The 14,695-nt window shown below is 41.8% G+C and overlaps 1 protein-coding gene across 1 annotated transcript in view; it reads left to right on the top strand.

Annotated features, from left to right (window-relative positions):
* Positions 1-14,695, top strand: part of ism1 (isthmin 1) — a 94,803-nt gene that overhangs the window by 56,259 nt on the left and 23,849 nt on the right. Inside the window, exons 3-4 of the mRNA XM_073051277.1 lie at positions 7,121-7,376; positions 7,995-8,138. Coding sequence (XP_072907378.1) covers positions 7,121-7,376; positions 7,995-8,138 — 400 coding nt within the window. The remainder of the gene's footprint in view (positions 1-7,120; positions 7,377-7,994; positions 8,139-14,695) is intronic.

The following is a 14,695-nucleotide window of genomic DNA, read 5'->3' as shown; positions in this document are numbered from 1 at the left end:
TGTCCTTGAGCCTGATGGTACATATTTTCAGGTAGAATGAAAAGAGAACGTCTGGAATGGGTGTGTCTTTGATTATGTCGCTGCTTTACAGAGGTAGCAACAAGTGTAGGCAGAAAGCTAAATCAATAACTATAATCCAAAAGTTCCCAAAACTCAGCTGTCCATTTGCCTTTGCAAGCATGTTACCTCTTAACTACTAGTCACCATCTGACAGACATTTTGCTTAAATGTCAATGCAAACCCTCTCCTTCTATAGGTTTGCAAGTCCCCTTGGCTCCAATTATCATCCCAGGGGAGTCTCTCCTACCCTCAGCAGTACATGGTCTATAAGTTGTGAGTAACAGTTCAAGAAACTTATTGGTTTCTTCTTGTTCCCTTAATGTCATTACAACTCTGGATTCCTCTGTTTGTTGAAAGCCAAGCCACATCTGAAATTATCTGTAGTTAATAGCAAGAAGAGTGGATAGTCTACTAAATGATGATGGACTGATACAGTCTTGAGCCACTTTAAGAAAGCAGCTGAATCCTAAAAAATGCTACTACAGATTCAATGATTTGTCTTGGAAGAAGAAATAGAAGTTACATTTGCTGCTGGATCTTGTTTCAAGTATTTAACAAGGATGTATGAGTGTGAGTGCACTTTTAGCAAATCCGATGGATAAAAAGATTAGAATTTCCTTTGATGTGCTTTCATTTATTAGTTGACTGTTTGTGAACATTGCTCCCAATGAGGCCAAGGTTAAGTTATTCCAAGTGGTGGAGTCGTGGAGAAGGCTGTTGATCCCAAAGCCAGGAATGGAAATGTTGTGTTTCAAAGCTGTGAAGAATGTATTTTTTTGGTTGCTGACAGACAAGCAGACATGTTTTGTTTTCCTTACAGGTTTCCAGTGGATAAATATGAGGGGTGATTGATAAGTTTGTGGTCTAAGGTTAAAAGGAGTCAATTTTAGAAAACCTAGCACATTTATTTTTCAACATAGTCCCCTCCTACATTTGCACACTTAGTCCAGCGGTCATGGAGCATATGGATCTTGGACCTCCAGAAAGTGTCCACAGATGGGTGTTTGATAAGCTTGTGGCCTAAGGTAGAAAGAGATGAGTTATACAGCTCTTGTTACATGCACATGCAGGTCAACACTTTGAGTGATTATACAGAAAGTTTGAAGTTAATAACTCATCTCCTTCTACCTTAGGCCATGAACTTATCAATCAACCCTGATGAGTTACTAACTTCAAACTTTCTGCATAATCACTCAAAGGTTGACCTGCATGTCCATGTAAAGAAAGCTGTATAACTCATCTCCTTCTACCTTAGGCCACAAACTTATCAATCAGCCCTGCTGTGGACTCTTTCTGGAGGTCCAAGATCCGTATGCTCCGCGACCACTGGACTAAGTGTGTAAATGTAGGAGGGGACTATGTTGAAAAATAAATGTGCTAGGTTTTCTAAAATTGACTCCTCCTACCTTAGGCCATGAACTTATCAATCACCCCTCATAAACCTTTGATTGCCTGATTGCTCTACAGAGCTCCAGGAACGGTAGTTGTTGGGACTGGGGAGAATGCAGCTTCAGGGAGAGGGGGAAAGCTCATACTTTGGGGGATGCAGGTGAGGGAGACTCAGCTGACAGAGGCTACTGCTGCTTTTGGATCAGGAGGGTCAGGTGACAGAGAGCTGGCTTGGCTCAGTAGCGGTCAGGCTTCAAGGAGGGTTGGAGATGAGTGTGGGGGGTTGGTCATGTTCGGGGGCAGCGGGGAGAGTGCTGGTGACAAAGGCTGGGCATGGAAGTGGGTCGGTATACTGTAAGTGTGGGGAACATTGAGATTGCAGTAGTGGAAGTGCTGCAGCTCTGGGTAAGGATGTGTTGGGGGTCTGGGGCTAGTTTGGGACATTGTGTACCATATGGTGGGGATTGATTGAGCTTGGGGAATGGGAGGTACTGGGGCTAAGGATGGTGTGGCTGTTCATGTTTCTGTGGCGGTAGAGAGATATGGAATTACCCAATGTGTGTCCAGTCCGCTGTGACCACATAATCATGGTGAGAATTCTGGAATAATTTCAAGTTAGTCCAGGAAATTGTGTCTGAGCAGTTGCTGGGTTCTGACTCTGCAATAATAAATATGTGTGCCATTGCTTTAATTGAATAATTAACGACACATACTCATCATGTGTATAAGACAGCACGTGGTACATCATTAATGAAGGTACGTGATGCCTTCTGGGTAAGCATGCTGCTTAAATTAACCATAAGTTGCGCTGACAATGAAGAGAAATCTACCCTCAGCAAATGCTGGAAATGTGAAATAAAACTGAAAATGTCCAGCGGATGAGACATCTCTCTGGAGAGAAAAATAGAATTATCATTTCAGGTCAATGACCTTTCACACCCACATTCTGTGCTCTGTATATAACTAAAGCATCATGCACAAGGATTTACCAGGCATGAGACCGGACGACTTTTTTCATGGGGGTATGTACAGAAAGTGCTGGAGTTAAGAGTCCAAGAAAGTGATGGCAAAGAGAGAGCAAAAGGGAAATTCTTTGATAGGATACAAGGCAGGTAGGAATCGATGGAGCTCGGCAAAAGGGACAGGGTTGCTGGACAAATAAAAACATGAAAAAGTTAGGAAGCGCTATAAAGGTAACAGCAGAACTAGTACTAACAACTACTATCTGGAAATATACAATAGCTGTAGCCTGGTATGGGTGGACTCACTGCTGAGCCCCAGAGGTACTGCTCCTTGGCATCTGCAGAGTTATACTAAAGCAGTGTACAAGACCAAAGTCAGAGAGTTCAAAGTAAGGGAGGATTAAAAAGCAAGCAACCATATGCTGAGGATCACAACTGCAGACTGAAGAGAGAGATTCTAAAAAGCTGTCTCCCAATCTATTAGAAAAAATAGAGGACTATGATGACACAAAGGTTGGAGGTGCTGTGGATAGTGTGGAGGGCTGTCAGTGGTTACAGCGGGACTTTGATAGGATGCAAAACTGGGCTGAGAAGCGGCAGATGGAGTTCAACCCAGATAAGCGTGAAGTGTTTCATTTTGGTAGGTCAAATATGATGGCAGAATATAGTATTAATGGTAAGACTTTTGGCAGTGTGGAGGATCAGAGGGATCTTGGGGTCCGAGTCCATAGAACACTCAAAGCAGCTGTGCAGGTTGACTCTGTGGTTAAGAAGGCGTATGGTGTATTGTCCTTCATTAATCGTGGAATTGAATTTAGGAGCCGAGAGGTAATATTGCAGCTATATAGGACCCTGGTCAAACCCCATTTGGAGTTCTGTGCTCAGTTCTGGTCGCCTCACTACAGGAAAGATGTGGAAGCAATAGGAAGGGTGCAGAGGAGATTTACAAGGATGTTGCCTGATTTGGGGAGCATACCTTATGAAAACAGGTTGAGTGAAACTCAGCCTTTTCTCCTTGGAGCAACGGAGGATGAGAGGTGACCTGATAGAGGTGCATAAGATGATGAGAAGCATTGATCATATGGATAGTCAGAGGCTTTTTCCCAGGGCTGAAATGGTTGCCACAAGAGGACACAGGTTTAAGGTGCTGGGGAGTAGGTACAGAGGAGATGTCAGCGGTAGGTTTTTTACTCAGAGAGTGGTGAGTGCGTGGAATGGGCTGCCAGCAATGGTGGTGGTGGATACTGTGGTAACTTCTACTTTACAAAAAGACCACTCGACAACTTGATGGCCAAAAGAGTATCTTTCTCTGGGACGGCAAATGATATTTACAATACAGAGCCTTCCAGGTACCTCGTACGGCATGGGTGAAGGAACTATATACAATGCATACTGGGAGTAAAAAGTGCGGAAGTAAAGACCCCACCAACCCCAGTTCCCGCCTCTTGCTACCAACAATTTTCCGATTAGTATTATCTTACTTTTAATAATACTCACATCACAACAGATACGATAGGGTCTTTTAAGAGACTTTTGGATAGGTACATGGAGCTTAGAAAAATAGAGGGCTATATAGGTAAGCCTAGTAATTTCTACAGTAGGGATATGTTTGGCACAACCTTATGGGCCGAAGGACCTGTATTGTGCTGTAGGTTTTCTAGGTTTCTATCCGCTTGCAGTCTCATTGCTAAGGGCTGCAACACCATGATCACTAGACTGAGAAACAAATCCCTTCTTCAAATAACAGTTGCTGTTGGATTAGTTAAAATTTAAAATCTGCGATTCATAGACTACTGTAAATCTAAAATACTAGCTGTGGGGCAAAGGCCACATAAGTTAGTTTGCAGATCAGCCATGATTTAATGGAATTATGGGAATTTAAAGCACAAAAGAAATTATTGTATCCAAGACAGCCGAAATAGAAATATTTTGGCTTACATTTTTGGACGCTAGCCCAATGATGAAGGGTATTTCAATATTTCCTCCAGGTATATTTTAAATATAATTGTATATTTCCTTCACCACACTTTTAGGGAGTTAATATACACCTTTACAAATACCCTAGTGGAAAAAAAAATCTAATTTAAGGCAGGGAAGGCATGAGGAATTAAAAGACCTATTTCTGTTCCTACTTTATATTGCTCATGTCCAAACTTTTTGAAGCTATTACTTCTGTTATATTTCTATATAGGTGTTTTTTAATAGATAATTTTTCATTCTCTGGCTTTTCCCTAATCTGACAAAACAATTCCTCTTTCCAGTGTTGTAGCAATTCATCTTTCAATAAATATGCAAGCTGAAAGGCGACAACAATGTTTATCTGGTTAGATGGGTTGTGATGCTTTCTGACATTAGTTTGGAGCTGCTGATTCAGGCCCAGATAAAAGTTTTGCCTTTCAAGTGCTAGACAGAGTGATGATAAAAAGATGGAATGGACAGTTTGAGGCTGTTCCAACTGGATGCACCTTCTGGCCAAATTATGGACTTAGTATTTTTGAAATCATTCTCTTTGTTAGATATCCTTTTTTTACTAATGAGATGCCTTTGATCAAGTTGGGTGCCTATGTATGCACTTCTAGAGCTCTGCCAGCTCCACTCTGTTACAACCAACAACAAGTTTGAAAAAACAAATAATTGAAATCTAATATATCATTTTGAAGCACAATTTCTGCTGTTACTCCCAGTTATTAGGTTAAAGTCAGAATCTTGTCATCTTGGAGTAAAAATAGCCTAAATCCTCCTAATCCATGGCAGATTGTTATTGAAGTAGTATTTTTTGTATCATGCCATCCAACAATGTCTGTTGTTAATTCAACTCACTTTTTCCCCTGAAGCTGTGCTTTGAACAGCTGATAATGGCGCACATCAAAAACTCCATTCCTGCCACACTGGACACTCACCAATATGCTTACCACCAGAACCGATCGACTTGCACCTGGCTCTGAAGTACCTAGAAAACATGAACTCTTGCATCGGAATGCTGTTTCTGGATTTCAGTTCGGCATTCATCACTATTGTCCCATTGGTCTTGGTGAACAAGCCCCTACTGCTCAGTCTAAATACACCACTGTGCAACTGGGTGTTGGAATTCCTAACCAATGGACCTCAGATAGTTAGGATGCACAACCGTTCCTGTCACCCCCCCCCACCCCGTGCTTAACACAGGTGCCCCCCAGGGCTGTGTGCTGAGCCCATTGCTGTACACCCTGCACACACATGACTGCACGGCCAAACACCCAAGCAATCACATCAAGATCGCCACTGACACGACAGGGGTGGGGCTCATCACAACAACAATGAGATGGCCTTCAGAGAGGAGGTGGAAGAGCTTGCCAGGCAAATAACCTCTTCCTTAATGTCAACAAGACAGAGGAGATGGTTACCAACTTCAGGAGAACTCGCACCACTCGCATCCCCCTTTACATCAGTGACACACCAGCAGAAACTACAATCAGCTTCAAACTCCTGGGAGTGCACATCTCCCACAATCTCTCACGGTCCCAGAACACATCCTACACAATCAAGAAAGCCCACCAACACCTCTACTTTCTGTGGAGCCTGAAGAGAGCTGGACTATTGCATATCTGTACACACGTCATTATACAGATACGCAGTAGAGAGCATCTGAACATGCTGCATCACTGCTTGGTACGGAAACGGCACTGTGATGAACAGGAAGGCTCTACAACAGGTAGTTAAAACTGCCTAATGCATCACCAATGCCAGCCTACCCACCAGATATACAGAAAGGTGCCAGAAAAGGGCCAGTAAAATAACAAAGGATCCCACCCACTCTGCTCATGGACTGTTTGCCCCATTCCCTATATACCAGGACTACTAGAGTCAAAAACAGTTACATTCCCCAAGCAGTAAGGCTGATCAACACCTCCATCCACTAACCCATCCCTCCAAACCCCCAATCACCACTACTCTAACATTTCTTGTCAGGCACCTTATGTACATCACTTTGCCATACAATCAATCTCTGTATAAAAACTGTCTTGCGTATGTATATTTATTGTGTTTTATATTATTATGATACTGGTAATGATGATGATGATTGCTATTATGTCCCTTATCTTATTGTGGGTTCTGTGTGCTACATTGGATCCACAGTAACAATTATTTCATTCCCCTTTACACTTGTGTACTGGAAATGGCATTAAGCAATCTTGAATCTTGAATCAGTGAACCAGCTGGTGCTTTTAACAGGAAGACAGTTGTTTTGTGCCTACCATTAGTGAGACTAGATTACTTTTAAATTACTGATTTATTTAATTACATTTATTTACATTCCCAGCTGACAAGAAGGAATTCAAACTCATATCTATGAATCTGTTGTTCAGTGACTTAACCTCTGTGCCACCATATCCCAAGCAGGATTACTTTAATTGCTATGAGTCATTCAGATGTCCCAATCTGCCTTCAATCAAGAGGCTGACACCAAGCTGCCAAAGGATACCTTGTATTTTTAATAGTTAATTTTCAGTTCCAGAGAGCTTAACTGATAGTAATTAACACTGAATAGATTCTTAAAAGGGATCTGGTAACGACCAGACTTAAGTTTCTTTGGTGAGTTCAGTTTGCATTTCCTGAGTTGCTTCACCAATTTCATCCTGTGCAAGGAGTTTCATTGTCAGAATCAATTTTTTGCTATATTAGATACATACATTCATTCATTATGATGTTGATTGTTTTGCATTGTGCAGGTTACAATCGAGGTGGTAGATGGAACTGACATAGAGGCAGAGAGGGACTTGCATAAGGTGACCAAACCCAGCTGGCCGGTGCCTTCGTCTGACTGGAGGAACTGGTGGCAAAAGTCAGCAACGGTTTCCCTGAGCGACGGCGATCAGGAAAACAGCCATGCAAGTGAAGACAGCAATTTCTTGAATCCTGCAGGCAGCTGGGATAGAAGCACAGTTACACAACGGAGATGGGAATCCAAGGGACAGCCTGAATATGGTAAGTCTGCATTCCTCACTTGTTCTGGGTAACTGAGAATTCAAAAAGAGATATTGGAAAGAAGCCAAGTGAAATCAAATAGGTATGGACTACAGTGGGAATAAATTCTCTAGTATTGATTGATGTAAAGCAATTTGTGCAGGGAAACATCTGCGTCTATGTGGCAAGATCCCAATGATTCATATTTAATCTTTTTATTCCCAAGACAACTAAGTGAGTAAAATTGGCATTATCCCTCCCTTCCCACCACCTGCCTGTGTCTTCTCTTTGTCCTTCCAAGTGCAGGAATAATAAAGAGTTCTTGAATCTAGCTGCTAAACGTGATTTTAATTTCTTGTTTACATGCTGTCTATCTGGTAGTAGTGAGAGGTCAATGATGAAGGCTGCTCACTCCATAATCAAGATTTACAGCTGAAACATTCCAGCTGCTTTGGCTTAGAAGAACAAAAAAAAATGTGCAAGCAATGCTTTGTACGGCTATGTGTGTGAAAGTTATTTGAATGGCATGCGAACGGCAGGATCTGAGCCTAAGCTTCAAATCGAGCATGTGGTCCCAATTATGCGACTCATCACAATGGCAGCTAACTGCAAGTATGCTTGCCTTTGTTTTTCATGCAGATTATGCAGATGGAGAGGGTGACTGGAGCCCGTGGTCACTCTGCAGTGTAACCTGTGGAAGTGGAAACCAAAAGAGGACCAGGTCTTGTGGATATGCCTGCACTGCCACCGAGTCAAGGACATGCGATATGCCAAACTGTCCTGGTCAGTAACAGTTTTGTTAAACCTACTAGCTTCACATAAGATATAGGAGCAGAATTAGGCCACTTGGTCCACCAAGTCTGCTCTGCCGTTTCATCATGGTGGATCCATTTCCTACAGTCCAGTCTCCTGCCATCTCCCTGTATCCCTTCATGCCCTGACTAATCAAGAATCTATCAACCTCTGCCTTAAATATATGTAAAGACTTGGCTTCCACAGCTGCCTGTGGCAACAAATTCCACAGATTCACCACTCTCTGGTAAAGAGATATCTCCTTATCTCCATACTAAAAGGACACCCCTCTATTTTGAGGCTGTGTTCTCTGGTCCTAGACTCTCCCACCATAGGAAACATCCCCTCCACATCCACTGTACTGAGGTCTTTCAATATTCGATAGGTTTCAATTAGGTCACCACTCATTCTTCTGAATTCCAGTGAATACAGGTCCAGAGCCATCAAATGCTCTTTATATGACAAGCCATTCTATCATTTTTGTGAACCTCCTTTGAACCGTCTCCAGTGTCAGCACATTCTTTCTAAGATAAGTGGCCCAAAATTGCTCACAATACTCCAAGTGAGGTGTCATCAGTGCTCTATAAAGCCTCAACATTACATCCTTGCTTTTATATTCTTGTCCTCTCTTGAAATGAAAGCTAACATCACATTTGCCTTCCTCACCACCAAATCAACCTGCAAATTGACCTTTAGGGAAACCTGCATAAGGATTCCAAAGTCCCTTTGCCCTTCAGATTTTTGAATTTTCTCTCCATTTAGAAAATAGTCAACCATTTAATTACTTTTACCAAAGTGCAATACCATACACTTCCCAAAACTGTATTCTATCTCATACTACTTTGCCCATTCTCCTAATCCGTCCTTCCGTAGCCTTTCTACTTCCTCAAGCTACCTGCCCCTCCACCTATTTTTGAATCTCCCACAAACTTTGCGACAAAGCCATCAGTTCCATCATTCAAGTCATTGACATATAACGTAAAAAGAAGTGGTCCCAGCTCAGACCCCAGTGGAATACCACTAGTCACCGGCAGCCAACCAGAAAAGACAGCCTTTATTCCCACTCTTTGCCACCAGCCAATCAGCCTGTACTTTATCAATACTAGTATCTTCCTGTAATACCATGGGCTTTTAACTTGTTAAGCTGCCTCATAAGTAGCACCTTGTCAAAGGCCTTCTAAAAGTCCAAGTACACAACATCCATCAATTCTCCTTTGTCTTTCCCATTTGTTATTTCTTCAAAGAATTGAACAGACTTTCCCTTGAGGAAAGCATGCTGACTACAGGCCATTTTATCATGTGCCTCCAAAAACCCTGATATCTCATCCTCAATAACCAACTCTATCATCTTCCCAGCCACTGAGGCTAGTTTCCTTTCTTCTGCCTCTCTCCCTTCTTGAAGAGTGGAGTGACATTTGCAATTCTCCAGTCTTTTAAAACCATTCCACAATCTAGTGATTCTTGAAAGATCATTACTAATACCTCCAGAATCTCTTCAGCTATCTCTTTCAGAACCATGGCCAATAAATATAACTCATAACTGGACACAGTACACATTCCTGTTTAACACTCGTGTCCTGATGAAGGGTCCTGACCCAAAACTTTGATTGTTCATTTCCCTCCACAGATGTTTCACCCGCAGAGTTCCTCCAGTATCCTGTGCATTGCAAAACATCCAGCTAAACTGTTACTTGCTTTTTTAAAAAAAATGTGTTATAATAAAACCTGTTCAACACAGTTGACTTGTGTCTATGAATTTTATGTAGCAGAAATTTGGAGATGTAACATTGCGTTGCGTATTGGGTGTGTGTTTAAAAAAATAATAATAATAATCCTGCTGCCTTTGCCTTAAATTGTGCTAGGGTTCTCTTCACTCTTCACACCTATGCTTGCTGATCTGCTTGTCCCAAGTTAATGAACTCCTGAGATTTAAAATCTTCTTCCTTTTCCCAATCTTTCAATATTGTGCCCACTCATCTCTCTGTAATTTCATACAGCCTCGCACCAATCAGAGATAAGACACTGAAAGCAGAAGTTCAGCAGATCAAGCAACAACCGTGGAGGGAAATGGACAGTCAACATTTTGAGTCAAGACCCTTCACTTGCACTACTCTGACATGTCAGTTCTTCACTGCTAGGCATTTGATCAATCTCCTTTTCAATCACTCTACCATTTGCCTTCAGCTGCCAAGGCGCTAAACCTTTTGAACTCTCTATCCTTTCCTCTTCTCTATCTCTTGGTGTTTTCCATAGCTCACCAAGTGGGTGTCCCACCCCTCTGAGTCAGAAGTTTATGGTTTCAAGTACCACTGTGGCAACTTTAATTGAAGATTTGTTCCTTCAGTGCACTAATGAAACAAGGGCCACATTGTCTGAATGTCATGTTTTGGTCAAGATGTTAAACCTTGGGCCCCATCCCATCATCCAGATAATGTAAAAGATCCCAGGGTAAGGAATTTATCCCTTGATATTGTGGTCAATACATATTTTTCAATTAATTTCACTAATGAATATATCATCAAGTTGCTGTTTGTAACAAATTAACTGTTCCATTTCAGACATGCTTGGTGACAAGGTGAGACTTGTGAAATGAACTATAGGAATTGCAAGTCTCTCTTCCTTGCCTCTTTGTCAGGAATTTGGTGACACGTCATAATATTTCCTCATGTGGCTTAGCATCTAATCTTGTTTGATTTTTCTCTGGTGTAGTACCCTGGAATGTCTAACAATATGGAATGTTGTCCGTGAATATACTTTATCTTTACGAATACTACTTAGTGACAATTTAAGACTGATAAGAACAATAGATGTGAGGCATTTAGCTTCCCATGCCTTCTACACCATTTAATACAGTTATTTCCACCAAATAATCAAAGGGTCTGGTACTCACTGCCTGAAAGTGATGACATCAGACAACACTTGCATTTATCTGGATGATTGCTTCAGAATGTGTTGTGCACACATCCATGACTTTAGAGCTAGAAAGTAACGTAAACCTGATCATCTCTCTTTACGTTTGGCTTGGACATAGTAGTCTCCCAGTGTGTTTTAAAACTGCATATGGCCCGATCTGTAACTAAAAGTAGTGTTGAATGTGGTAACAATTCCAACTCTTACTGTGTTCACTGAGACATGACAGAAATCTCTATTTGGCTTCAACATACTCAAAGTGAAAAGGAAGGACTTTTTTTTTAGGAGGAATCCATATTTCAAGATGCTTGGCTAAAAAAGACTTTCTTAATGTCATATTTGACTTACTGAGCTGAGCTTTCTGAAGATGTGCTCATTTAATTATCAAATAAAATTGAAGTGGCGGCATTATCAGGAATTTAAGTCTTAACAAATGTGTGGATAGAGCTTGACAATACAAAGGGAAAAGATGTAGATGGTGGGTGAGCCTGTTGGGTGGCATTGTAATGTGGCAGTCGGCGCAACAATTTATGGCACCTGTGATCAGAAATTGGGGGTTCAATTGCCACTGTTGTCAGTAAGGTCCTTGTACGTTCTCCCCGAGACCATAAGAGTTATCTCCAGGTGCTCCATTTCAAAAATTATGACATCCGGGCTGGGGTTAGTAAGTTGTGAGTATGCTATGTTGCTGCCAGAAGCAAGGCAACACTTGCGGACTGCCCCAACGCATCTTTGTAATGTTTTGATCATTGATACAAACAAAACATTCCACTGCATGTTTCGATGTTTATGTGACAGAATCTTGTAAAGCTGTTTCCTCTGGCTGGGAAGTCCTAAAATAGGGATCACAGTAGTAGGAGAAGGATTTAGGATCGGGATGATGTGGAATGACAGTGTTAATCACATTAATAACAGCTTGTTTTGACATAGTGTTTTTAATCTTAAGAAAAGCATCACTAACTGCTTCATAAGATTTGACAAAAAGCTGTATAAGATAGTAGAACTTTTGACAAATGAACTATCTCTGATGCTTCTCAGAGAAATTTCTTTACTCAAAGAATTAGGGGTGTTGGAAATTCTGCGTCCAAGAAGACTGTGGATACTCATTCACTGAGTATATTCAGAAATGAGATGAATAAAGTTTTGGACACTAAGAGAATTGCGGGAAATGAGCTTGAGTGTTAGTCACGTTCTAATTGAATAGGGAAACCTACTCAAGATGAGGCCTACTTCTACTCCTCGTTCTCACATCCTTAAGTTATTGGATGGAGTTTGTTTGATCTGGGGATGGGTGTAACTTGTTGTCAAAGTAAAAAATTATTATCAGAGTACATGCATGTCACCACATACAAACTTGAGATTCTTTTTTTATGCCATTGACCGGGACTTTTGCATCTTAGTTTGAGTATTCATCAAACAATGAGGAAGACATGGTTTTAGATGGACAGGTTGCTGATTCCATTCAACAGAGAGGAGTAGGAATAATTCAGTTTGTAGTAAAAGTGGACACAAGTTTGAACTGAAAAGATTTCCAGTAGCACAAGTAGATAAAGGCATATTTTAGGCTTTTTAGTTGGGGATCAGGGTACAGATTAGCAACAAAGTAAAACTGATTTTGAAATCCCCTAACTGTTAGCTGTACGTCTAAATTCAGCACATTCCCTTTGGAATGCACTGAGAAGAAATATGCCAAATCACCTCTGGTGCAAGATTCTACAAAGAGCTAGACATAATTAAAATACAAAAGCTGGTTTTATATTGCATCTTTAATGGAGTGCAGCATACCGCCGTACTTCATGCAACCGGTGACAAACAGAAGTTGATAACAATCACATAATCATCAAGGACACCTAACCAAGAGAGGGATTTTAAGGAGATCCTTAAAGAGGGTGGTGGCGAGGGGGAGAAATGATAGAATTGCACAACTTGGAGTGTTGGCTATTGAAGGCATGGCACGAAAGGTAGAACAAATGTTGTCATCACGGTGCCACTATGAGCTCAGCTGCTGCCCTGCAGTGCAAGAGACCCACATTCAAACTTGGCCTCTGGTGTTGTCTGTGTGGAACTTGCATATTCATCCTGTGACCATGTGGGTTTCCTCAGAGTGCTCTGGTTTCCTCCCACTTTCAAAAGATGAGTAGGTTGTAGGTTAATTGACTGCTATGAATTTAACCCCCCCCTCCCACCCCCCCGGTATAGGTGATGGGAGAATCTGGGGACAGTTGTTGGGAATATGCAGACTGCAAAACATGATTAATGTAGGATTATTGTAAATGGGTGGTTTATGGTCAGTGTGGATTCAAAGGGCTGTATCTGTCTAAAATCAGGTTTGTACTAGAACTGAAGAAATGTAGAAAACTGAAGCTTGTAGAGCTGAAGGATGTTACAGATATAAAGAACTTATCAACTAGGATCTTAAAATTTACCTGTTATTTGATTTAATTAATGCACAAACTACTTAACAGACATGTAGCTATTCTGCAGCCAAGTACCTGACAACCTGATACATCAATCAATGCCAACCTGTGGTGTTGGTATATTTTTAAAATTGCAGGGAATGGCTGATGGGAACCAAGCAATTTCACATTCCTGGTGTCAAGACCTCAGAGGATCTAACCTGGTCCCAACACATCAATGCAGCTATAAAGAAGGCAAGACAATGGCTATATTTCATTAGGTGATTGAAGAGATTTGGTTTGTCACCTCAGATACTCGAACTTCTATAGATGTTACCGCAGAGAGCGTCACTGTCTGGTATGGGGGCTATTGCACTGGACCGAAAGAAGCTACAGAAGTTGTAACAGTAGTCATCTCCATCTTGGGTACTAACCTCCACAATATTCAAGACGTTTTCAAGGAGCAGTGCCTCAGAAAGGTGGCATCCATTATTAAGGACCTCCAGCACCCAAGACATGCCCTCTTCTCATTGTTACCATCAGATAGGAGGTACAGAAGCCTGACGGCACAAACTCAGGATTAAGGAACAGCTTCTTCCCACAGCCATACAATTCCTAAATGGATATTGAACCCATGAACACTACCTCACTTTTAAAAATATATATTATTTCTGTTTTGCACTATTTTTAATCTAATTATTTAATATACAGGTAGTCCCCGAGTTACGAACGTCCGACTTATGGACAACTCGTACTTACGAACCGAGGAAGGAGAACGCTGTCTGCCATCTTAAGTCGGATCGCGAAGCCATATGCCATTTTAAGTCATTGCCGTTGACACTGTGTTGAGTGTTTAACTTTGTATTTGGCTTAAATTTTTCTTAGTAAGATTCACCCTGACCCCGCCCCCCCCCCCCCATTCCGGTCGGATGGTGGCGCAGTGAGATCAGCGCCGGGCTCGAGAACGGAGGTTCGATCCAGTGACAGTCCACTCCCATGCCGGGTTGATGTCGATCCAGTGACTCCCATACCATCCATGCTGGGTTGATGTCGAGCTCGCAACTCGACCTCATAAAAAAAACAAGCACTGCCACCTCCAGTTTAAATACCCACACGGAATATTGTGGAGGATCAAATGCCCAAACCCAGCACAACCCCCACTTGTCCCATTTAGCCTGTCTCAGTGCGGTGGTCCTTAGGACCCAGCAGACCTCGGGAGCCGGCGCAGCTCGGAACCCTCCA

This window comes from Hemitrygon akajei, chromosome 7 (genome assembly GCF_048418815.1).
Source record: "Hemitrygon akajei chromosome 7, sHemAka1.3, whole genome shotgun sequence".
NCBI classification, from domain to species: Eukaryota; Metazoa; Chordata; class Chondrichthyes; order Myliobatiformes; family Dasyatidae; genus Hemitrygon; species Hemitrygon akajei.
Note: the sequence above shows the minus strand (reverse complement) of the source record. Positions and strands in the feature narration are given on the sequence as shown.